Source organism: Oryx dammah, unplaced genomic scaffold (assembly GCF_014754425.2).
Source record: "Oryx dammah isolate SB20612 unplaced genomic scaffold, SCBI_Odam_1.1 HiC_scaffold_18, whole genome shotgun sequence".
NCBI lineage: Eukaryota > Metazoa > Chordata > Mammalia > Artiodactyla > Bovidae > Oryx > Oryx dammah.
Genome location: NW_024070202.1, coordinates 63201077 through 63226802, shown reverse-complemented (window position 1 = coordinate 63226802; position 25726 = coordinate 63201077). Strand labels below are relative to the sequence as shown.

The window sequence follows — 25726 nt, the reverse complement described above, 5'->3', positions numbered from 1 at the left end:
CCTGGGTTTTAAGAAACACAGTTGTATTTGCTCTTAGCTACTGGTTTATTTATATTTTTTGGATTAGAATAGTTACATATGCTCACAGAAGAAGCTTTTAAAAATAGGCTAAACTGTGGGAAAACAGAAAATAAATTACTCATAATCTTACCACCCAGAAGTGATAAATAATTGTTGATATTTGATATATTTTTCCTGTATTGTTCCCCATGTAAAGGTGTTTACCTAGTTGATATCTTGGGCATCCCTGGTGGCTCAGTGGGTAAAGAATCCACCTCCAGTGGATTCTTCAATTAGACATAGGAAATGCAGGCTCGATCCTTAGGTCAGGGAAGATCCCTTGGAGGAGGGCATGGCAACTCACTCCAGTATTCTTGTCTGGAGAATCCCACAGACAGAGGAGCCTGATGGGCTATATAGTCCATGGGGTGACAGAGAGTTGGAAACAACGGAAGAGACTAAGCACACACACAGTAGGCATCTCACCATCGAATTGTATTATTTCTGTTTTATTTTCTTCTCCCACTTAACATCAGGGGAGGAGGGAATAAAGTATTTTCTATAAAACTGAATCTTCTAAGAAATAACAATTGTTATCAATTTATTGCCTTTCCCAGACCTTTTCCAGTTTATTACATGTACAAACATTTATATATATATGTAATTTTGTATGTGTGGTTTTATTTTATATGTCGTTGTTCCATCACTCAGTTGTGTCCGACCCTTTGTGACCCCCATGGACTGCAGTACGCCAGGCTTCCCTGTCCTTCATCATCTCCTGGAATCTGCTCAAACTCATGTCCATTGAGTCAGTGATGCCATCCAATCATCCCACCTTCTGTTGTCCCCTTCTGCCTTTAGTCTTTCCCAGCATCAAAGCTTTTCCAGTGAGTCAGTTCTTTCAGATCAGATGGCCAAGGTATTGGAGATTCAGATTGAGCATCAGTCCTTCCAATGAATATTCAGGATTGTTTTCCTTTAGGATTGACTAGTTTGATTTCTTTGCTGTCCAAGGGACTCCCAAGAGTCTTCTCCAATACCACAGTTTAAAAGCATCAATTCTTCGGTGTTCAGCTTTCTTTGTGGTCTGACTCTCACATCCATACATGACTACTGGAAAAACCATAGCTTTGACTATACAGACCTTTGATGGCAAAGTAGTACCTCTGCTTTTTAATATGCTGTCTAGGTTTGTCATAGCTTTTCTTCTAAGGAACAAGAGTCTTTTAATTTCATGGTTGCAGTCAACATCCACAGTGATTTTGGAGCCACAGTGATTTTGAAGAAAATAAACTGCTTCTATTGCTTCCCCACCTATTTGCCATGAAGTGATGGGACCGGATGCCATGATCTTCATTTTTTGAATGTTGAGTTTTAAGCCAGATTTTTACTCTCCTCTTTCACCTTCATCAAGAGGCTTTTTAGTTCCTCTTTGCTTTCTGCCATAAGGATGGTGTCATCTGCATACCTGAGGTTATTGATATTTCTCCCGGCAATCTTGATTCCAGTTTGTGCTTCATCCAGCCCTGGATTTCACATTATGCACTTTGCATATAAGTTAAATACGCAGGGTGATGATATACAGCCTTGATGTACTCCTTTCCCAACCAGTCCATTGTTTATATACAATTTTAACTGCTGCTTGACCTGCATACAGATTTCTCAGGAGGCAGGTAAGGTGGGGCTTGTATTCTCATCTCTTGAAGAATTTGCTACAGTTTGTTGCAATCCACACAAAGGCTTTAGCATAGTCAATGAAGCAGAGGTAAATGTTTTTCTGGAATTCTCTTGCCTTTTCTATGATCCAGCAGATGTTGGCAATTTCATCTCTGGTTCTTCTTCTGCCTTTTCTAAATCCAGCTTGTACATCTGGAAGTTCTTGGTTCACATACTGTTGGAGCCTAGCTTGGAAGATTTTGAGCATAAATGAAATTAAATAGTACTTATTCTTTTGCTATTTGCTTTGTAAAAATATCTCTATAGCTTTTTTTGCTTTAAAATCTTGCTTATATAGCCACATTGCCCCATACTGCCCATGTAACCAGTTATTTACTTGAGACTGCTACATGCACACTCCTGTCCCAAGTTTTTCCTGTTCTGGATTTCTCCCATAGTATAATGGGAATTTTTCTCTCCCTTTCTGTGGTTTTGTAAGAAATGGTATCAAGCTCCTTTTAAATAACCTAGCTGAGGGCCAGACATTACTTTTATGTTTTTTCAACAATATGTAGAAAGCACTGACAGTTGTTAATAAATCAAGACTTGAATGATGCTATTTTTGCAAAATCTTAACCCAGGCTGATGAACTGCAATTAGAGGATCAACTGAATTTAGAATATAGGCTAGATGAAGAAAGGGGGGCTATTTTACATGCCTCTTATTTCTTTTTTTTTTTTTTAGTTAAAAATTATTTATTTTAATTGGAGGCTAATTACTTTACAATATTGTAGTGGTTTTTGCCATACATTGACATGAATCAGCCATGGGTGTACATGTGTTCCCCATTCTGAACCTCCGTCCCACCTCCCTCCCCATCCCATCCCTCAGGGTCATCCCAGTGCACTGCCCTGAGCACCCTGTCTTATGCATCAAACCTGGACTGGTGATCTGTTTTACATATGATAATATACATGATTCAATGCTATTCTCTCAAATCATCCCACCGTTGCCTTCTCCCACAGAGTCTAAAAGTCTGTTCTTTACATCTGTGTCTCTTTTGCTGTCTCACATATAGGGTCATCATTACCATCTTTCTAAATTCCATATATATGCATCAATATACTATTCTGGTGTTTTTCTTTCTAAGTTACTTCACTCTGTATAATAGGCTCCAGTTTCATCCACCTCATTAGAACTGATTCAAATGCATTCTTTTTAATAGCTGAGTAATATTCCATTGTGTATGTGTACCATAGGTTTCTTATCCATTTGTCTGCCGATGGCCATCTAGGTTGCCTCCATGTCCTGGCTATTGTAAACAGTGTTGTGATGAACATTGGGGTATATGTGTCTCTTTCAATTCTGGTTTCCTCGGTGTGTATGCCCAGCAGTGGGATTGCTGGGTCATATGGGAGTTCTATTTCCAGTTTTTTAAGGAATCTCCATACTGTTCTCCATAGTGGCTGAACTAGTTTGCATTCCCACCAATAGTGTAAGAGGGTTCCTTTTTCTCCACACTCTCTCCAGCATTTATTGTTTGTAGACTTTTTGATGGCAGCCATTCTGACCGGTGTGAGATGGTACCTCATTGTGGTTTTGATTTGCATTTCTCTGATAATGAATGATGATGAGCACCTTTTCATGTGTTTGTTAGCCATCTGGATGTTTTCTTTGGAGAAATGTCTGTTTAGTTCTTTGGCCAGTTTTTTGATTGGGTCGTTTATTTTTCTGGAATTGAGCTTCAGCAGTTGCTTGTATATTTTTGAGATTAGTTGTTTGTCAGTTGCTTCATTTGCTATTGTTTTCTCCCATTCTTAAAGCTGTCTTTTCACCTTGCTTATAGTTTCCTTCATTGTGCAAAAGCTTTTAATTTTAATTAGATCCCATTTGTTTTTTTGTTTTTCTTTTTTTCCATTACTCTGGGAGGTGGGTCATAGAGGATCCTGCTGTGATTTATGGCAGAGAGTGTTTTGCCTACGTTCTCCTCTAGGAATTTTATAGCTTCTGGTCTTAAATTTAGATCTTTAATCCATTTTGAGTTTATTTTTGTGTATGGTGTTAGAAAGTGTTCTAGTTTCATTCTTTTACAAGTGGCTGACCGGTTTTCCCAGCACCACTTGTTAAAGAGATTGTCTTTTCTCCATTATATATTCTTTCCTCCTTTGTCAAAGCTAAGTTGTCCATAGGTGCATGGATTTATCTCTGGGTTTTCTATTTTGTTCTGTGGGTCCATTTTTCTGTCTTTGTGCCAGTACCATACTGTCTTGATGACTATAGCTTTGTAGTATAGTCTGAAGTAAGGCAGGTTGATTCCTCCAGTTCCATTCTTCTTTCTCAAGATTGTTTGGCTATTTGAGGTTTTTTGTATTTCCATACAAACTGTGAAATTATTTGTTCTAGTTCTTTGAAAAATACCATTGGTAGCTTGATAGGGATTGCATTGAATTTATAGATTGCTTTGGGTAGTATACTCATTTTCACTATACTGATTCTTTGATGGTATAGTTCTCCATCTATTTGTGTCATCTTTGATTTCTTTCATCAGTGTTTTATAGTTTTCTATATATAGATCTTTTGTTTCTTTAGGTATATTTATTCCTAAGTATTTTATTCTTTTCATCACAATGGTGAATGGAATTGTTTCCTTAATTTCTCTTTCTGTTTTCTCATCGTTAGTGATGCAAGGGATTTCTGTGTGATAATTTTATGTCCTGCAACTTTACTATATTAATTGATTAGCTCTAGTAATTTTCTGGTGAAGTCTTTAGCATTTTCTATGTGGAGGATCATGTCATCTGCAGACAGTGAGAGTTTTACTTCTTCTTTTCCAAACTGGATTCCTTTTATGTCTTTTTCTTCTCTGATTGCTGTGGCTAAAACTTCCAAAACTGTGTTGAATAGTAGTGGTGAGAGTGGGCACCCTTGTCTTGTTCCTGACTTTAGGGGAAATGCTTTCAATTTTTCACCATTGAGGATAAAGTTTGCTGTGGATTTATCATATATGACATGCCTCTTCTTTCTAAGAATGATTTTTCATTGAGAAATATTATTTTTGTCATTCGAGTTGTCAAACATACTTCACATTTGAGGCCTTTGAAGAATCTTTGGGGTTACTACTTTTTGTTGTTTTTTTTTAAATATACTTCTAATAGGGGAAAGCGTGGAGAGAAGGCATATTATCAGCACATTTTTTCTTGAACAGTCTGTTAAGAAATTTGGGTAAAAATTAATTGGGGAAATTTTAAATTCCCACATTAAATTATGCTTATGTTTATGTCTACCTGTGTACTGATGTATATTTGGGAACATTTTTAATTAGTGTTCATAGTTTATCTATCATTATGTGGAGCCACATTTCATTCTTTTAAATAATTACAGAATAAACAAATAAAATAAAACTCAACATTCAAAAACCTAAGATCATGGCATCCAGTCTCACTTCATGGCAAATAGATAGGGAACTAATGAAAGCAGTGACAGACTTTATTTTCTTGGGCTCCAGAATTGTTGCAGATGGTCACTCCAACCATGAAATTAAAAGACACTCGCTTCTTGGAAGAAAAGCTATGACTAACCTAGACAACATATTAAAAAGCAGAGGCATTACTTTGCTAACAAAGGTCCATCTAGTCAAAGCTATGGTTTTTCCAGTAGTCATGTATGGATGTGAGAGTTGGACCATAAAGAGGGCTGAGTGCTGAAGAATTGAAGCCTTTGAACTGTGAGAGTCCCTTGGGCTGCAAGGAGATCAAGCCAGTCAATCTTAAAGGAAATCAATCCTGGGTGTTCATTGGAAGGACTGATGGTGAAGCTCCAATACTTTGGCCACCTGATGCCAAGAGTTGACTTATTAGAAAAGACCCTGATACTTGGAAAGATTGAAGGCAGGAGGAGAAGGGGCTACAGAGGACAAGATGGTTGGTTGTATGACATCATTGTCTCAATGGACATGAGTTTGAGCAAGCTTTGGGAGTTGGTGAAGGACAGGGAAGCCTGGTGTGCTGTAGTCCATGGGGTCACAAAGAGTCAGCCATGACTAAGGAACTGAAAAACAACAACAACAATATTTATTATGGGCTTCCCTGGTGGCTTGGTAAAGAATCTGCCTGCAACGCAGGAGACCTGGGTTCAGTCCCTGGGTCAGGAAGATCCCCTGAAGAAGCAAATGGCAGCCCATTCCATATTCTTGTCTGGAAAATCCCATGGACAGAGGAGCCTGGCGGTTATAGTCCATGGGGTTGCAAAGAGTTGGACATGACTTAGCATCTAAACCACCACCACCACAATTTATTATATTCATAAAGACCATACTCATTCCCTATAGGTTTTTAAGGGTCATTGCTATTCTTTGAGGCTAGGCTCAGTTATGACCTTGTTCCTACAGGAAAACAAAATCTTCTGTATGTCGTTCACCTTTTGGTGTGATAAAAAGTGGAATCTCTTTGTATTTACCAAGAACTCTGAGAAAGTTGTGGCATTTGCCTTTCCACATAGTGTTGTTGAAGCCCTGTAGCTGGTGAGATGTTGATTGATTTTGAAAACTTTATCCTACCTGTTACCTTCATAGTAGTGGTCCCAAAGGCACCCACACTGCTGGAGACTGGGTTACTTGGTTTATGCTCATCACTTAGTCCTCACAACAGCAAGGCCATTTCTATCTTTCTCATTTTATATATGAGGAAACTGAAGGCTCAGAAAACTGAATTCATTTACCAAGGTGTTAGTGACCCAGAGGTCAACCAGAGGGTGTCCATGCCCTCAAGGAGCTTGCTGTACCAGAGGGACAAAGAATTACCATCTGGTGGGTGAAGTTCTCTAGGGAGGGTATGCCAGAGAGTAGAGGACAAGTGGAGTGCACTGGGGAAGGCTTTCCAGAAGGGGTGACTCATTTTTGTGATCAAGGGGTTCATCACATCCAAAGAGGGCTGTTGTGGGGAAGCTCTCAGGTGAAGGTCATAATCCACACAGAGTCATGGAATATTTCTTCGGCATTGCCCTCCACTCATATCACCTAGGGAACTTGTTAAAATACCATTTTCTGGGCTTTTAAGTTTTTGTTTGTTAATTGTTTGGAGGAAAGTAGAGGAGTCAGACCAGCACATGAAGAATCTTATGACTTCTGCTTATTTTCCTCAGAAAATAAGTTGATACTGAAAAGGAAGCAGTAGAGTAAGTCTGCTGAAGCTAGAAATATGAAAACTCATTACTTCCAAAAGGTTTTTAGGAAGGTTTTTTTTTTTTTGTGTGTGTGTGTGTATAGGGATTTGTGTTCTTGTTTGCTTCAGTCGCATTGCTCATATGTTCCATTCATTCATTCATTCATTCAGTCAAGTATTTACTGATTCCGTGCCAGGTATTTATAGGATGACACTGCTTACCAAATTAGTCTTATACCTTTTATGAAGCCAGATTATTCTTTAAAACAGAAAAAGCAAGTAAATTATAATGAATTCTTCTTAAGCAAATGTTTCAGTGTACTTTTCAGATTATTTTATGCTAATAATTGTTATACATTTTTATCCAAATAGCTTAAAAACTGGGCAAAAGATTAATCTAATTTGAAAAAACTCAATATTGTTTGATTAAAAACAAATGAGATCATTGAGAGTCAAACAGACAGTTTTGGCAGCTTTTCTGTATTTACTTGGACTGCAAACCACTCTTTAATCTGGGGTTCTTTCATGAACAATAATGTATTTGTTATTTGAATATGTTTGTTATTAGTGTATCATAAGTGAATAAGGTGTGTTTCAAACCTTTATAGGTTCAATTCCATTCTTTTTCTTCATATACAGCATAAAATATTCATGGTCCAGAATACTTTGATGAAAGATAGAAGAACATATTTTTTCATTTGTTAAGTGGGATTTATTTTCCACAGTCTTCTTTTGCCTTTGATTTCTCTGATTTCTTTGTGCTTCATCTTGTTTTTCTATGATTATGATCCCATGGGTTGTATTTTTTAATAGTTTAATTTTTATATTTGATTTTAAAAGATCTTATGGTGTCTCAGAAAATGAAAGAGACACGATATAAATATTTGCACACTGATTTCCAAAAGTGGACACCCATCCTATAGGCTTATTTACAGAGACCAAGTGCTGACCAAAGTAACAAAGAGTATGAATAATGGTAAAAGATTAAGTATTATTAATTACAGACTGCCTTTCACATAGTGCAGGTTCACAAAGAAGGAGTTACTTTGCCTGTTGCTTTGAGAATGACCTGGAAGATGACTATGCCTTTCAGAATATTGCTACGTGGCTGTTTTGGAGGGAGCCAGCTGATTACCATATAACAGGAATGAACTTAAAAAAAAAAAACTTAAAAAATAATTAATCCCTGTGTTGACAGAGTAAATTGTCCTCTTGTTTACATGTTTTAAGATGGAAAGGCTGAGTTAACCATGCTCATGTCCATCTGGTTGTTTGCTTTTAACCAGATTGCTTTGGCAGTCCTAACTGTGTATTGCCTGCTGCCCAAACAAAAGAGCAGCTCTTTCCCCAGCCTCTGTTTTCCTTTCTTTTAGACATGACCAGATTCTCTGGTGGTTGTTATATATGATTGACCTGGATGCCGTTTGCCCCAGGTTTCATATCCCAAATAAGGTATACCCTGCCTTAAGGTTAATACTCCATCAGTCATATAAACTGTATGGTGATTCAGACAATATTTTGAAATAGACAAACTCCAATCTTTAGGTTTTCATAGATAATGTTATAGTTACATCTGAGGTGGGGGTTATTATTATTCTGAGTTAACGGATGGGGAAACAGAGATACTTAAAGAGGTGAAGAGATAAAATGCACAGTTGCTCAGAAGTAGCAGGATTCAGATTCCAAACACTCCATTCTTCTTCCTGGTAACACATATGTGCCTATTAGATGGGAAGGAAGGAAGAGTGACTGGAGAATTAGGAGCGCTCCAGAGATGAAGGAACCAGAGAGACGCTGGCATCAACTTTGCAGCAGTGTTGCCTCTGTCACACCCTTTCTGCCTCCCTGGACTTTTACACTCTGGGTGGACCAGCAATTTCAAAGGAATTACGTGGGCAGTGAAACTTTGTGGAGGTATTGGAAACAACATGTGGCTTAGGAGGTGGTGGCTTTTCTTATGAACTGTTTTGGGGACCCCCTAACTTACTTTCTTTTCCTCTTCAGTATCCATGACTGTATTGCAGTGTACTGAGACAATTTAGTTGATCTTTACTCTTTTGTGCGTATGCCTGGTTTCATAAAATATTTTTAATAGATAATCCATTCATAAAATTCAAAATACACAAAAGCATCCTACGGTAAAAGTAAGGCTTTGTCCTAGTCTCCACCCTAGCCACCTTGTACCCTTTCCTGGAGATAACCATTTCCTGGATTTGTGGGAATCCTTCCAGGGTCAGTCTCTGCATACAGAAAGCAGTCTCTGCTAGCTTAACTCTTAGCTTCTTTAATGCTGAGCCTCTGACATATAACTTTAAACATTTTAAGAAATTACATTGCTCTGAAAAACATTCCCATCACTGAGCTACTCGATTCCAGTACTGCTGTCATTTTTACCGTGATTTTTTTTTGAGCTTAGGAGAATTCTTAATGTGTTTCTTGAAATTGTTGGGTTATGAGATGCTTGCGTGTGTGTTATAACCTATAACTATTTTAACTTTTAACAGTATAACTTATTTCACCTACTTAGCCCCCAAAATTTGAGTGGAGGTTGTTAATGTGTTTTTAAGGACAAGAAAAAAAAAAAAGAAAACTTGAGGGGTTTGTTTTCCTCCCTCCTTTTCTCTAACTGAAAAAATATGTATAAATTGTTATATTTCATAGATTGGTTTCCCATAATATAAACTGGGCTATTTTTGCATTTAAATAAAAAACCCCCCTATTTGTATGAAAGGATCTTGTTAACATTAAAATCATACTTTACAAAAACCTGTTCTTGTTAAAACTAGTAAGAAGACTTAAAACAGAGCTCTGCTTTCTCTGTCACATTTGTTTCTGTCCTTTCATTTACAGCCTCTGTGTTTTAGACTCCATGGGCTTTGGAAGGCAGTTTAAGTGAAAAGCTTGTGATTGCCTTTCAGTTAGAAAACTGCATTTCCAAGTCTTGCTGCTGACTTGGGGTGCATCAGTATTTACTTTTCTGAAGTGGGCAAATTGAAAATGTTTCTCATTGTTACGAAGTGTGGTCCTGGTTTCCTGTCATACGAAAAGCGTTGCAATCAAATGTGGACCTGGCACCCGTATAAAAAAACATGGGAATCCTCTTCAATGGTTACCAGCCTAACAGATCTTCCTTCAGCTACCAATGTCCAGTTGATATATTTTCTACTGATGCATAGTAAGTTATGACAAACTTAGTGGCCCAAAATAGCAGTCCTTTATTATCTCATCATTTCCATGTGTTAGGATTCTGGACATAGCTTAGGTGGGTCTCATAGAGCTGCAGTCAAGATCAGCTAGGGCCGCAGTTTTATCTGAAGCTCAAGGTCATCTTCTAAGCTCATGTTATTAGAGTTCAATTCCATGTGGTTGTAGAATGGTTACTTCTTCAAGGTTAACAGAAAGTGTCTCTCTGACCTATAGACTCTTTAAGGGCTCACTTATTAGGTCAGGCGCACTCAGGAAAAATTCCCTCTTTAAATGGCACCCCACTCCAGTATTCTTGCCTGGCAAATCCCATGGACAGAGGAGCCTGGTGGGCTGCAGTCCATGGGGTCACGAAGAGTCGGACTTGACTGAGCGACTTCACTTTCACTTTTCACTTTCATGCATTGGAGAAGGAAATGGCAACCCACTCCAGTGTTCTTGCCTGGAGAATCCCAGGGACAGGGTAGCCTGGTGGGCTGCCGTCTATGGGGTCACACAGAGTCGGACACGACTGAAGCGACTTAGCAGCAGCAGCAGCAACGACTCAAAGTGAAATTGATGAGGGATCTTAATTACATCTATAAAATTGCTTCGTCTTTGCATAACCTAATTATGGGAATGATATCCATCACATCCACAGGTCTTGTCCACTCTTGGGATTATAAAAGGTAGGTGTATAAGGGAGTGGAAGTCTTGAGAGTCACTTTGGACTCTACCGACCATACTCAGAGCAGCTCTGGTATGCATGGCAGATAGAAACATCTGTCATAAATGGTGCTTAGAGCTAGAATAAACCTTATGGGTCCTGCAAACAGCAAATGTTGGAAAGTGCTCACCCTTGGCTATTCCCTTTCATCCCTGTAAGGTCTGGCTGCTGCTTGTCTCTCGAGCCTCCTCTTGTTCTGGACTCCTGTGGTTGGACATTGTTTCTCTCACTGTTCTGTGCATGCTTCTTGTCATGGGGCTTTGTACACACTGCTCACTCTGTACGCCTGCTTTTCCACCCAACGTCATCTAGTTGACTTTTATCCTTTCTTCAGCTCTCACTTTAGACATCACTTCCTGGCCTCAGTGGCTACTTGCTGTGGAATTAACACTAGGCACAACTGTGAGTTAGTGTTTTGCTTTCTGTAACTCCCACTAATGTAGAGGTTCTGTGAGGGGCCATGGTATTCTCAGTTGTGATCGCTGTGCGGGGCGCATGGTAGTTGAATGTATGTTGGAAAAAGGCAAGGAGGAGAAAGGAAAATTGGAACCAAATTCCAGTCTTCCTTGTTTAGTGCGTGACTCATGAAATCAACTGTGTATTTGGTATACTACTGTTGAGCCATATACATCTTAAATTCATTTTGGAAGCCAGCAGGACTTTAAAAGAGTTGAGTGAGAATTTTAGGGAGAGAGTAAAAATGGATAATAGAAATGAAAAAATGGCAGCATGTCTCTAAACCATTCCCAAACTCCTGATGCCTTACTGTTTCTTTGCTGAATTCCATAGAGATTTTTAAAAGTCCTTAAAATCACCATAAGCTAAGTGTATTTTCATGTGGTGGTAGCTGTAGTATATTTCATACTTACAGACTTAGTGATAACCTTAATATAATTTTTAGTAGATTTTTCACCAATTATGACTTCAGATTTCCTAGTTGCTGTCATTTTGATAGGATTACGTACTTCCTTTTGTGACATCACATAAAACACAGTTTAAAATTGGCTTTGAGTTTTCTACAGTGGCTCTGAAAACTATTCTGTGACTGTGTCTAACTTGCTCATGGAGAGTAAGGTGCTCTGCCCTTTAAATTTTTTCCCTCCTCTGGTCTGATATTTCACTTACAAGAATGAATTCACAATGACGCCTATCATCTTGAAATGTCTTAGAATCAAAACATTCTTGTCTCCTCTGAGGCTTCTAATAGAATTGTTTCATGGAGATAAAAATAAAGGTAGGTATTCCAAGTGGAAAGTTGGAATGCATCTTTAAAAACTGCAGGGAAGCAGTGATTTGAAATAGAAGCTACCAACATCTGTTTAGGGTCTCTTTTATTTGCCGCCTGAGTTTGGCAGCTGCAAAATTGAAAGTATGTCTGTATGTGTGATACATCACTCTATGAAGATACATAAATATATGCATCTATTTATTATTTTTAAATGACCATCATGCAACAATTAGAAGTAGTCTTATTGGGCTTTGATCAGAGAATAGTCTCTTTCAGTCTCTTTAGAAGTTGGCACAACTGGTTTTTAGGATCAAATGTTTTAGGTTCTCTTTCTGACAGGTATCTCACCTTGAGAACTAATGTTTGTTTGCCTTAGAAATCTATCTGCCAGAGAGGCTCACATTTTACTAGGGCTGATGTGATAATAAAGGTGAACAAAGTACCTTGGTATGTTCGTGAACTTGAGTGTCTCCTTTACTGAGATGAGCTTATTTACACCAGAGTCATCTAATTATGCTTCCAGTAGCTTGGTGGTTACAGGGCTGTGTATCTGTTTATCTGCAAACATGCTTGGGCATGAAGTAGCTGATGTTTAGCACATGAGGCAGCCCCCTGATTCCCTGAGAATGTCTGGGCATTCTCTATGCCATATGTGGAGCCAGCAGAGGGATCAGATTTAAAAATACAGTTGGAATTTTTGATATTTGGGGTTTGAGTGACTGCAGTGTGGCTACCTTGATGAGGCTGTGAATGCAAGGTAACAACTTCAAACCTCTAGAGGCAAGAGCACATTGACGTGCTAAATGCAGAAGCCAGGGTCATATTTTCAGGCATCTAGACGGAGCTTGTGTGCCTGGGGACCTGTGGATTGGATAGTTGTAAAGATTCTCAGTCATTTGAAGAATGAAGTGAAAGGGGACTAGACTTGGAATTAGATCTGGAATCGATTCCCTCCTCTGCCACTTCTAGTTACTCGAGTTTCACTCAGTGATTTCTTTCCAAAGCCTTGGTTTCGTCTTCTGTAAAATGCAGGGGTGCTGAACCTGAATGTGCCTTAGAATTGCCAGGGCTGTTTGTGAAATACTCAGATGCTCCAGTCCCACTGCAGACCAAGGGAAACAATTTTCAGTGGGCAAGGCCCACGCATCTGTGTTTTTTTTTTTTTATTAATTTTTATTGTGGTAAAATACACAAAGCATAACATTTACCATTTTAAAGTGTGTAGTTCAGTAACATTAAATGCATTGTTATGCAATCTTCACTGCAATATTTTTCTAGAACTTTTCCCATCATCCCAAACTGAAGCTGTATACTTATTAAGCAGTAACTCCTCATTCTCCTTTTCCTGCAGCCCCTGGTAACCTCTATTCTAGTTTTTGTCTTAGTGAATTTGCCTATTCTAGGTACCTCTGTATAAGTGGAATCATATAATATTTGTCCTTTTGTGTCTGGTTTATCTCACTTAGCACAATGTCTTCAAGGTTCATTTATGTTGTAACATGTATCATAATTTCATTCTTTTAAAGGTTGAATTATATTCCATTGTATATATACACCATATTTTTTTTATCCATTCATCCATCAGTGGACATTTGGGTTGTTTCCACTGGGTATCTATATTCTGAATCAGCCTTCACATGATGGTCAACAACTTTGAAAGTCACTGGAATGATTGTTCCCCTGGTTAAATTATGAGTTTGTGTATGCCAGGTTTAGGTGGAGGAGGGTAAGATATAATGTCGTTACTGTGAGATATCATTTCTCACTTAGCAAAATGGCAAATATATATTCATATAATGTATAGCATGGGCTTCCCTGGTGGCTCAGTGGTAAACAATCTGCCTGCAATTCTGGAGACCTAGCTTCAATCCCTGGGCTGGGAAGATCCTCAGGAGTAGGGCATGGCAACCCATTCCAGTACTCTTGCCTGGAGAATTCCATGGACAGAGAAGCCTGGCAGGCTACAGTCCCTAGGGTCACACAGAATCGGACATGACTGAAGCGACTAAGCAGCAGAAACAATGTATAGCATGATAACCCCAAATGTTGGAAAAGATATGGAAAATCTCTTATATATTGTTGGTGAATATGCTAAATGTTTCAGCCACTCTGGAAATCAGTATGGCAGTTTCTTATAGAACTAAATATACACTTACTCTTCCCTGGTGGCTCAGAGGTTAAAGCGTCTGCCTCCAATGCTGGAGACCCGGGTTCGATCCCTGGATTGGGAAGATTCCCTGGAGAAGGAAATGGCAATCCACTCCAGTATTCTTGCCTGGAGAATCCCATGGACGGAGAAGCCTAGTAGGTTACAGTCCACGGGGTCACAAAGAGTCAGACATGACTTAGCGACTTCACCTCAAATATACGCTTACCATATAACCCAGCAATTGCACTCTGAGCTATGTATACCTTAAAGTGAAAACCTGCTTTCATCCAAAATCCTGTACTCAAATGTTCACAGCAGCTTTAATTGTAATAGGCAAAAAAACTGGAAGCTACCATCAATGGGGGAGTGGTTAAACAAACTGGTACATCCATACCATGGAAAACTACTCAGCAATAAAAAGGAACAAAACATTGATCCATGAAGCTACATGGATTGATCTCAAAGGAATTATTCTCAGAGGAAAAAAAAAAACCCATATAAAAAGGCTACAGAGTAATTTATGCAACATTCTTTTTTAAAATATAACATTCTTGAATAACAAAATTACAGAGATGGAGAGCTGATTCATGGTTGTCAGGGCTTAGGGATGGAGGCTGTAAGTGGAGTGAGTGTAGTTATAAACGAATAGCTTGAGAAGGCCTTGTAGTGATAGTGCAGTTCTGTATGTTGATTGGTTACACAAATGTACATGTGTGATTCAACTGAATAGAACTACACACACACACACACAAATGAGTGCATGTAAAATCGCTAAAATCTGAAAAAGCTCGGTGGACGACATCAAGGTCAACCAATGTGTTTCTTGATCCTGATGCTGTACTATTGTGACCCAAGATGTTAACTAGGAGAGACTGGGTGAAGGGTGGGTGTAACCTTCCTGTAGATTTTTTTGTACCTTCTTGTGTATCTATAATTATTTCAAAATATACATGAGAAAAAGGGAGGTGGTAGGATATTCCTAACAGTATTTTTGCAGTGAGCCCTAAACATCCTATCTAATCAACCATGAAGGTTGCATCTGTGCAATATGTAACTCAAAGTATAAAACTGATGCAGGGTAATACATTGGTCCCACAAATGGCATTTCAAATGTGTGTCGAATGTAACTCACTCTTTAGCTCATCAAAGAGATTTTTACCCATGTCTTTGAAATTATGTTCAGGAAACCTAGGATTCCATTCATGACTTCTCCCTGTGGCTGCCATAACTTTTGTTATGAGACTGTTGGTTATTTTGTTGTATTCAAATAAATTTTATTTTCTTACAGTGCTCCTGTGTACTCCAAATCATGAACTTTGTTCCTGTTTTGGGAAATGCATGACTTGGACCTGAGATGTTTGATTTTTGTTGTTGTTGTTGTTGTTCAGTCGCTAAGTTATGTCTGATTCTTTGCACCCCCGTGTACTTCAGCATGCCAGGCTTTCCTGTCCTTCACCATCTCCTGGGGTTTACACAAATTCATATCTATTGAGTTGGTGATGCTATCTAACCATGTCATCATTTGACTTTACTTTCACCACCAGACATAACCACAACTGAGCGTCATTTCCACTTTGGCCCAGCCACTTTTCTTTCTGGAGCTATTAGTAATTGCCCTCTGCTCTTTCCCAGTAGAATAGCAGACACCTTCTGACCTGGGGACTTATCTTCTGGTGCCATAGCTTTTTGTCTTTTCATACTGTTCATGAGGTTCTCGTGGCAAGAAAACCGGAGTGTTTTGCCATTTCCTCCTTCAGGGGACCTTGTTTTGTCAGAACTCTTTGCTATGACCCGTCTGTCCTGGGTGTCTCTGCACAGCATGGCTCATAGCTTCATTGAGTTACACAGCCCCTTTGCCACAACAAGACTGTGATCCATGAAGGGGGTTTGATCTTTTGATCCCTTGTTGTTTGTGGCTTCATCATGTCAAAAGGCCTGAGACACAGCATGGTTCATAGCCAGAGGTAAAGGCATTTAGAACAGAGTAAACATAAATCCACAGAATAGGGTCTTGCTTCTTCCAGTTTTACTCTATAATACTGGTTTTCAGACAGCACTGGAACATGATGTTAAAGGATCATGTACATGAGCAAGTGAAAGGCAGCATGTCATCCTCTCCAGGGATGTTATTTCTACTCTGGGAGCTACTACTTTCTGAGTTTCTTCCATGCATCTGGCAGGACCCAGTGAACGAATGGAACGTGGACTTTGGACTAAAATAAAGAGTGGCTGTGTGACCTGGACAGAGTAATTTAGCTCTTCTGAATATTGGATCTTCATTTTAAAAACTAGGGGTAAAATATTGTCTGCCTTAGAGTGATTTTAATAAGAATAAAATTAAGTTGTATATGAAAATTCCAAGTACGGTGCCTCACCTATAATAATTATGCAATAACTTAATTTTTCTCTTTCCTTCTCTCTTGTTGGAGGGTTGTTTATGTAATATTTCTGAAAATATTTTTGGAATTCATCTTTGGAAATGGCTTCTAGTGACATTTTCCTGCATTAGAAAACCACACTTATGACTTCACAGGACAATCTCTGCAGGTTTTTCTTCTTTTTTCATTTTTGCTCAGTATGAACTCAAAATAGTTATTTGTCTTTTGCCTTGTGAGAAACAGTGGATATTGGCTATTTGACAGTGGGATATGGTGGGTAGCATGGCTGCTGCAATACTGATTCAGCCTAGAGGTAGAAGCACTCCCATATTTAGAAGTGTCTGTTCCCTGGAAGGAAAGCTATAATAGATAGTATATTAAAAAGTAGAGGCATCTCTTTGCCAACAAAAGTCTGTCTAGTCAAAACTATGGTTTTTCTAGTAGTTATGTATGGATGTGAGAGTTGGACCATAAAGAAAGCTGAGTGCCGAAGAATTGTTGCTTTCGAACTATGGTGCTGGAGAAGACTCTTGAGAGTCCCTTTGACTGCAAGGAGATCCAACCAGTCAATTCTCACAATAACAACAATGATAAGACCAGGTCAGATGCAGGAATGATGGGTGATGTGGCTCGTATTAAATAGTTGTTGCAGGCATTTCTGTCCTTAATGCATTGCATATTTCTTTTATTGTATCAGTTATATTAAAGTTTGAAATTGTGTTTTATCAAATAGAAGCCTAATTTGTTTGTGACTCATAGACTCTGTTCTGTTACCTTAGCGTCAATGCCAGATACTGTATGTATTACAATGTTATAAAGTCATGAGACAGGTTCTGTAAACCACAGTGTCATCACTTCAGTCTTCAGTAAGCACATAGATTAGAAATCCAAGCAGATCACATGGAGATTTTGCTTTCCTTTATACTGGTGAAGTGCGTTGAGTTTACAAGTCATCTGTATGCACCTGATATTTCTGTGTATTTAGGTTTTTATTCAGAAATCATCAAAAATTAAGTTACATAGCCTTCCACCATTTCTTTCTCTATTGTTAATTATTTTATTTCAATCATGTTTTTAACTCATAATTGGAAAACAAAACAAAAAAGCTATGGAAAATACTATTCTGACAGGGGGCACGCACCACTCTTCAAGAACTCAGTTCATGGGTCTGAGTCTTTCTCTTGGGATTGAGGAAATGGTTTGACTATAAAATTCCCATTAGCTAAAAATAAGCAAAATTGCCTGCAGGATTCATTGTAGGTACAGCCTTGAAGAGTAATAAAAGCCTGTTTTAAATGAACTCCTAAGGACAAGATTTAAGCCCTAGAATGGCTAGTCAGGTTTTATGTTTATCCCTTTTGATTATACTTCCATATGTTCCTGGAGAGCAGTGTCCGAAAAATGGTTCGTTAAATAAATTGTATTGGGCTGAAGTAATTTGGGGATTATTGACCAAGACCAGGGAGCGGGGGCTACCAGATCAGGTGACCTGGAAACAGCAAAGAATGGCAGACCGACCTGCTCTGCTTCCCTGTACCAGGTGGGCATGAACTGATTTCAGAGACCCCATGGTTGGTTTCTTTTAAATAAATATGGCAGTTTGCATGCTACTCCCTACCTCCAAAAAAAAAAAAAAAGAAAAAAGAAAAAAGAAAAAAATAAACCAGTAACTTGGAGGACCAAAGTGGGTTTTGGAAAGAAAAGGGATCCTGAAAGTGAGGGGTGCCAGTATGGGAGAAGGGGGCTGAGGATGTGTTGATATGCTTCTCATTTCTAAGGGTGTGTAAGTGCTGGGCTGCTCAAGGACTTTTCTCCACTGCGTTCAGCTCTAGCTGACCTGAGCCATGGGAGAATGGGGATGGAGGTTGGTATTAGAGGAGACAGACTTTGGCATCTGAGTTGCTCCAGGAAAACTTTGTTGTTTCTGGAGGTGGAATAGTGACTTGAAGTAGACTACCTGCCAAAGGAGAAAACAGGACATCCAAGGAATGTCATCCTTTTTCCATTTCTTTTTCCTTGTGGTTTGCAGGAATAGTTTGCATATTGATGTTTACTATATATTATTGGTGAAATGAGACATGATTAAGTACCTGCTAAATGCAGTACTGTACCTTGAAATAGAAGGAGCACTGGAACTTACGCTGAGCAGGGAAGTTTCTAGGAAGGCCTCTCAGAGGCTGTGACCTTGAGTTAAGTCTGGAAAGAGAAGTTAGCTACACAAGGAAGGAGAGCCCGGGTGACTTTTGTGTCCTTGTGAGGATAATGGAAATGGAGGGAAATGGAAGAGGTCTGGGTTTTTTAAGAAGGGGCCAGCATTTGCAAAATCATAGGGTAACATTATTTGGTGAATTTTGGGAGAAGTGTGGGGAGTTTAGGAGCAGCAGATAAGAGAACAAAGAAGTGAGTCAAGGCCAGATATGAGAGTTGCATATGCTAAGTTTGAATTTTATAGTAAAAGTCAGTGATTTTCAATCCTGGCCACACATTAGATTCCTCTTCTGCTTCCTACTTCCAGAGACTCTGATCCAGTTGGTCTAGAGAAGAGAGATTGGAGATAAGTACCAGTGTGTACTTAAGCTAGGCTAAACCATCAGTCACTGATAAAGAGTTCAAGTGTGTGATTGAGATAATAAGACCTGGATTTGAAAGAGCACACACTGGTAGTTGTGTAGGAGGGTGCCTGGAAAAGGATCCCATCCCAGCCATAAGCAGTCAGTGAGCCTGTTGTAATAGTCCAGATGAGGAACACCCAGCAGCTTAAGTTGAGACAAGAGTAGAGGGAATGGAAAGGCAATTGTATGAGAACATCTGGAAAAGTGGGGTGATTGGGGAGTGATGGAGGGATTGGGGGCAGGAGGAGAAGGGGACAACAGAGGATGAGATGGCTGGATGGCATCACTGACTCGATGGACGTGAGTCTGAATGAACTCCGGGAGTTAGTGATGGGCAGGGAGGCCTGACGTGCTGCGATTCCTGGGGTTGCAAAGAGTTGGACACGACTGAGCGACTGAACTGAATTGAACTGAACTGGGGAGTGATGGACGAAGGAAAATGTGGTCGACTTGCTACGGAGAAGTCTTCTAAGATAAGGGCTGAGTGTCCCCTTGGATTGGGCACATGTAGGCAGTTGCAGCTGAAGAGAGTGACGTTTCAGTGGGATGATGAAGGCAGGAGCCAGATAGCCTTGGTTGAAGAACTTGAACCTATTTAAAGAAGCATTCAAGTTCATTATGATCAGGTAACCCCAGAGACTTAGTTCCAGGAATGAGGGCAGAAGACTGGAAAGGTAGGTTGGGGTCATGTAGTGAGGCCCTTGGGTGCTGGGGTTAAGTTATTGGTAATGATAAGATCCGTAGGCTAATGTTAATGTGAAAAAAGAGAGGATTAAAATTAGAAGGATGAGACTGGGTGGAGCTAAGATTCATTAGGTGGCCAGTGCTTTATTTGTTTATGGTCTTGATGATTTTTAACAGCTATTTTAATAACAGAATGATCAAAATGTATGGCATTCTCTCTCCCTTGGGATAATGTGGCTTCCAAAAAAGGTCACAACTAATAAGAAAAATGAGTTTTATTACTTAACTGTGGATTCAATTTATTTGTGTCCTTCAACCTAGACAGCGTATTAAAAAGCAGAGACATTGCTTTGCCAACAAAGGTCCATCTAGTCAAAGCTATGGTTTTTCCCGTAGTCATGTATGGATGTGTGTTGGACTATAAAGAAAGCTGAGCGCTGAAGAATTGATGCTTTTGAAGTGTGGTGTTGGAGAAGACTCTTGAGAGTCCCTTGGATAGCAAGGAGATCCAGCCAGTTCATCGTAAAGGAAATCAGTCCTGAATATTCATTGGAAGGACTGATGCTGAAGCTGAAACTCCAATACTTTGGCCACCTGATACGAAGAACTGACACATTTGAAAAGACCCTGATGCTGGGAAAGTTTGAAGGCAGGAGGAGAAGGGGATGACAGAGGATGAGATGGCTGGATGGAATCACTGACTCAATAGACATGAGTTTGAGTAGGCTCTGGGAGTTGGTGATGGACAGGGAGGCCTGGTGTGCTGCAGTCCATGGGGTCGCAAAGAGTCGGACACAACTGAGTGACTGAACTGAAACTGAAACTGAACTGTTTCCGTTGCCATGTTGTTTTCCTAGTTGACTGGGCCAAGCTTCTCTACAATAGTGTGTATGTGTTTAAAAAAATGCTCTGAAATTCTTCCTTACCCTGAAAATATTTAATATAAAAAAAGGTGAAATAAATGCACAAGTAGCATATAGCTTTTTTGCACTATTTTAGTTTTGGGAAGAAGAACCATTTTGGGCTTCGTGTGATGGTTTAGATCGGGGTCTCTGAGCGTTGGCGCAGTTAACGTTGTGCGCTGGTTGGTTCTTTGTTGTGCACTGTGGAGTGTTTGCGGCATCTCTGACTCCTGTGTGGTAGAACCATTTAAGCACCTTTATCCCCAGCCTGTGACATCTAAAAATATCTCCTAACATTATGAAAGTCCTCTGGTTGGATATTGAAAGGGGAAGGCAAAATCATGCAAGATTGAGAGCTGCAGGTTTAAAAATAGTACAGTGACTTTATCAGAAAATAACCATTCTTCCTGCTACTGTATAGGTGGTTTTCATGATGCTCTTGGAATCTGAAAGGCTTTTTATCTCCAGAAGAAAACTAATGAATGTTTATAAATCCCCTTCTCGAACATTTATTTTAAAATATTTGAAGAGGAAAAGTGACTTTACTGGTTGCCTGACCATTTGTCTGTTGCCCAGCTTGTCCACTCTTTTGTTAAGTTCCTGGATATTCTATCATTGAATTTAAAATTACAGAGTTGATTTTTTTCCTGGGCCATTAAGTCCTCAATACAAAAGAGCTTATGAATTAGAAAGTGCCCAAATAATATTGTGAGTTTAGACCTGGATATGAAAAGGTGGATTTCACACAGGACCAGGTTTTAGTGTTAGTTTCACACCTAATGCCTTCTAATTTTGAGTAAACCACTTTAATCTTGTTTGTGCAAATTTTCTTATATGTAAATGAAAGAGAGAGAGTTTATTATCTGCTATTTGACTTCTAGTTCTAAATGTCTAAGATTGAAATCTTTTGATTGTTTCTTTGGGCTGTTCCCCCATCCCATGACACATCCCTCAATGCAGAGCAACTCAAAATGTGCTCTGTAAGTCTCTATTGGTCCAGAGAAGACAATGCTGATCTACAATGAGAAAAGTACAGATTTAGAGAGTAAGCCACTAGAAATGTTTCTCATGATTCTACTAAGTAATTCTATATCCATTACATATAATAATAATTATATTTTGCCATAGTCTTTTAAATTTAATTTTTATAGTAATCTATTTTTATTATATTTTATGAGTGTATCGGCCCACATTGAATTAGAAAAACAAAAACAAAACAAACCTTTCCCTAGAAGTAGTTTGAGAAACACTGCCTTAATGTATGATGGACATTTTTTTTTTGTCTTTCTTTCTACTCTGGCCAATAATAGATATTTAATATATTCCTCCTCTGGGATTTCAAGGGGCAAGATGTTGCCAGTCTGCCCTGCTAGCAGTATAAAGTTGGTGGCAAAAGAGATTTTATTATAAAGAAGTTTGCCTTACAGAGAATAGGAAGTAATTCTGGAGTAAGTCTGAGGATCTTTTTGATTGTATGTATATGAGTCTTCACATAGCTCATGTTAGTGTCTTGCATTAAGATGGCATGTTTATCTTAGAACATGAACCCAAAGAACAATGAAAATAGCCTTTTTAAAAATTATCTGATTCCCAAGAATCCCTTACATCTGAAATCGACCTAGGATGCTTGGTCTACTGGAGTTGCCAAAACCAGCCAATGCTGTTGAGGGTAGGTGAAGAATGAAAAGATACAGCTTTTACTTTTGAAAGAGATTAATACTGATAGTTTTGAGTCTATTCAATCGTTCTGACTCATCCAACATTTGGGAACATCTATTATATGGACTCAGGTATGGTAGACTCACATGTTAACAAGGGCAGTTAAGCTGGTCATAATTTGATCTTGGTCTTTATGTGTTAAACTGGTGTAGGAACCAGACTTCATTTTGAGTTATTTGAGGCAGAAAACATGGCTGGGTTCCCTGCACTGTGGACCACTCTGCCAATACGTTTTATCCCATACTGGGTGGAATAATCTAGAGACTTCTGCCCTACTCCTGGAAGTCATTTGCATATGGCCTGGCATTGTTCGGGAACAGTCTCTTGGCCTGCAGTTCCTGCCTGGTGTATATGGGCTTACAGTGTACTTCCTCTTGTGAAGTAAAAAAGGCAATCTCTTTGCCTGCCCTATTAGGATCATAAAATCACTCTTTCTTTTAGTTTTTTTTTTTTTTAATCCAGAGAATGAAAATGTATAACATATTTGGAAACTCTACTGGCAGACTTGGCAGGCGTTTCATATTTACTTGGACTTAACTTGAATTGGATTTGGTCCTCTGATTTCCCCACCTCCACCTCTCGGAACAAGTTATTTATTACCCGAGTGAGTCTGTGGTAGTGAATCAGACATGCACATGGCAGGTCTATTGTTAAGTGTGTTTGTTCTGTAAGATTTATGCTAACCCAAATGGTTTTATATTGGTTTTCATTGTTGAAAATTTACTGTATTCATTCTGGGTTTGGTGTTAAGTATTTGCAGTGTGCTAGGCATCCCTGTGGTTGAACATTTTATCGCTGTAACACTTCATGCAAAGGAAATTAAAAAATATATAGTGAAAGCATTTCCCTAATATGTTTCCAATCAGCTGTGTACTTTGGTAATTTGATTTGTAGGAACTAGAGAAAAGAGTGTTACTGAGCCCTTTTCAATCATTCATAATTCTCTGGGAATTTGAATCATGGTTCTGAGTTTATGAAAATGTCTATTGAAGTTTTCTTAAGTCTTTATTATTCTGTTTGTATTGAAGGTTTCTTTTTTCTTTTGTAATTACCACTGCAGTATCCAAAATAATTCAGGGAAGGAGGTGAGTCTTCTCTTTGTATCTTGGATAAGAAAAATTGTGAATTGAGGTGGAATGGGTTGACGGAAGCCTCTGTCACTGGAACAGAGGCAGACCCTTTTATATCTGCATTATCCCATCTGTGTGTTCCTACTGCTGTACTCTTTGGGCTAAGCAGTAGGGCTGTACTTGGTGAATCCCATTTGCCTGGTGTACTCCTGATAATCCAATGGGCATTTACTAGAGACATAGCTGGGTTCATCTTCCCTTGAAACGTAACTCACAAGGTAGAAGGCGTTATTTGGACAAACTAAATTAAGATCTAGGTTGTGATCCTTGCATGATTATTTATTTGGCTCTTTCTACAGAGGCTTAAACTTGTTTCCTTTTTTGAGACTCTCCGGCCTTTGACTTCTGTTTTTGCCAGTGAATGAGCATGACTTCCGTTTTGGCTAGTGAATTGACGTGGGATAATCTATACATCGTCTAGTTTCAGATTTCCTTAATCTAGTTCACCACTTAAAAGTAAAATCAAAGTGAAAAATGAAATCATAGCTCTTAAAACTGGAGGCAAGGCTTGGAAAGTTTCATCTGTTGAAGACAGTAGCTTGTCAGGAGTCAGATGGGTATAGAATTTTGCGATCATTTTTTATATTTTAATTTTCTTGCTTTTTGCTTCTTGCCATGTTTTACATTTCCCTCTTGACCTTCAGCAATCTTAAGTTCATTTAGTCTTGTGTAAAATCCCCTTTTCACGGTGATGTTTTGAGTCCTGGTCCTCTTCATACTTACTAGGTATAAATAAAGTCACGAGGTTATGTATTTTGGCTTAAAGAGTTCATCAATCCATGGTTTTCCATTTGAAAATATAATCTGTGAGGTTAATCTTTTTGGTAGTCAAAGAATTAATGTAAGTAAAAGCCAAGTGGATACTTAGAAGGCTTAGTGGTGTTTAGAGGAAAATCGCCAAGGAGCATGGTGTTTCCTACCATCACTAGTTCTGGCTTAGAAGACAAAACTTCTTTTGCTTCAAAGATAAATGAAACTCACATTCATTCTTGGCCTTTCTTCTGCCTCTGTGTTTCTTCTAGGTTGTACCTATGATGGAAGTACCTATAACAGCTCCTTCAAATGGCAGAATCCTGCTGAACCCTGTGTCCTGCACCAGTGCCAGGTAAAGTCCATTTATTTTACTTTCCAGTGACAAGAAATCCATAAAGTCCTTTTCAGAAACCCTTTCCAGAACACAGAACAAACACAGCATAAAACTCCAAAGAAACAAGCAAAAAATGAGAAACGAATGAAAAACCAACTCTATCCTTGTCTATATTTATTGTGACATTCACCATAACAAGACAGGTACAGGATAGTTATTGCATGGGTCTTAGTTCCAGAAGCACACGGCAGAATTGTTCACCATTGTTAAACTGTGCCTGGAAAAGCTCCGAGAAGATGCATATGTCCTTGGGGAAAATTCATGTCTTCCTGTTGAGTCAGCTTTGCAAAACACAAATTCTTGTTAGCAGAAGGAGGTATTGTTAGAGGATATATGTTTTCCTTTTTCTTTTTCTTTTTTTTATTTAGAAACGTTTTGAACTGAAGCCAGTCTGTAAACTGTATTAACCAAAGCAATTAGGACATTGTGATCTCCATGATTTCGACCCAACCGATTTAAGAACTGCCAGTTCAGCTCCCAAGGAGCCCACTGTGCCTGGTGCTCGCTGAACTCTGAAAAGTGCACTGTTTCCATGTGACTCTAATCATTACACGTCTTAAACACAGGCAAGATAAACTAAAGGGGAAATGAAGAATCAAAATTTTCTAACTTATTTTCTTTAAAAGAAATACTCTGTTAAAAAAAAGCTCATCTAATTTTGACATAATTTAAATTTTTTTCTCTGTAGAGAAGATGCTATTTAATCATTTTATCCCAGGTTCATTTCACCGTCCAAGGATATGCTGTTGAATTTAAAGGAGAAAGCAGTTAGTATAATAATGCATATTTCTCTCTGATCTTATCTCAAATATATTGACATTTAGCGTATTGAAATCTGAATCTTATGGAATCATGTTCTTATTATAAGCCCACAGTGGGCATGTTCACTGATAAGATCTTCAGTTACTTATTCAGTTAAATATTCAATTTATTTATGTAGTAATCTAAATTATTTATGAAAATGAGCAGTAGGTAGAACAGATATGAACAATAATTGATTCAGTGAATATTTGTTGAGTTTTTTCTCTGGGTTATACATTCAGTCAGCTTCA

The 25726-nt window shown here is 38.8% G+C and overlaps 1 protein-coding gene across 1 annotated transcript in view; it reads left to right on the top strand.

The window, feature by feature from the left end:
* BMPER (BMP binding endothelial regulator) overlaps positions 1-25726 on the top strand; it is a 255604-nt gene that overhangs the window by 37485 nt on the left and 192393 nt on the right. The window contains exon 4 of the mRNA XM_040259659.1: positions 24550-24632. Within this exon, the coding sequence (XP_040115593.1) occupies positions 24550-24632 (83 nt within the window). The remainder of the gene's footprint in view (positions 1-24549; positions 24633-25726) is intronic.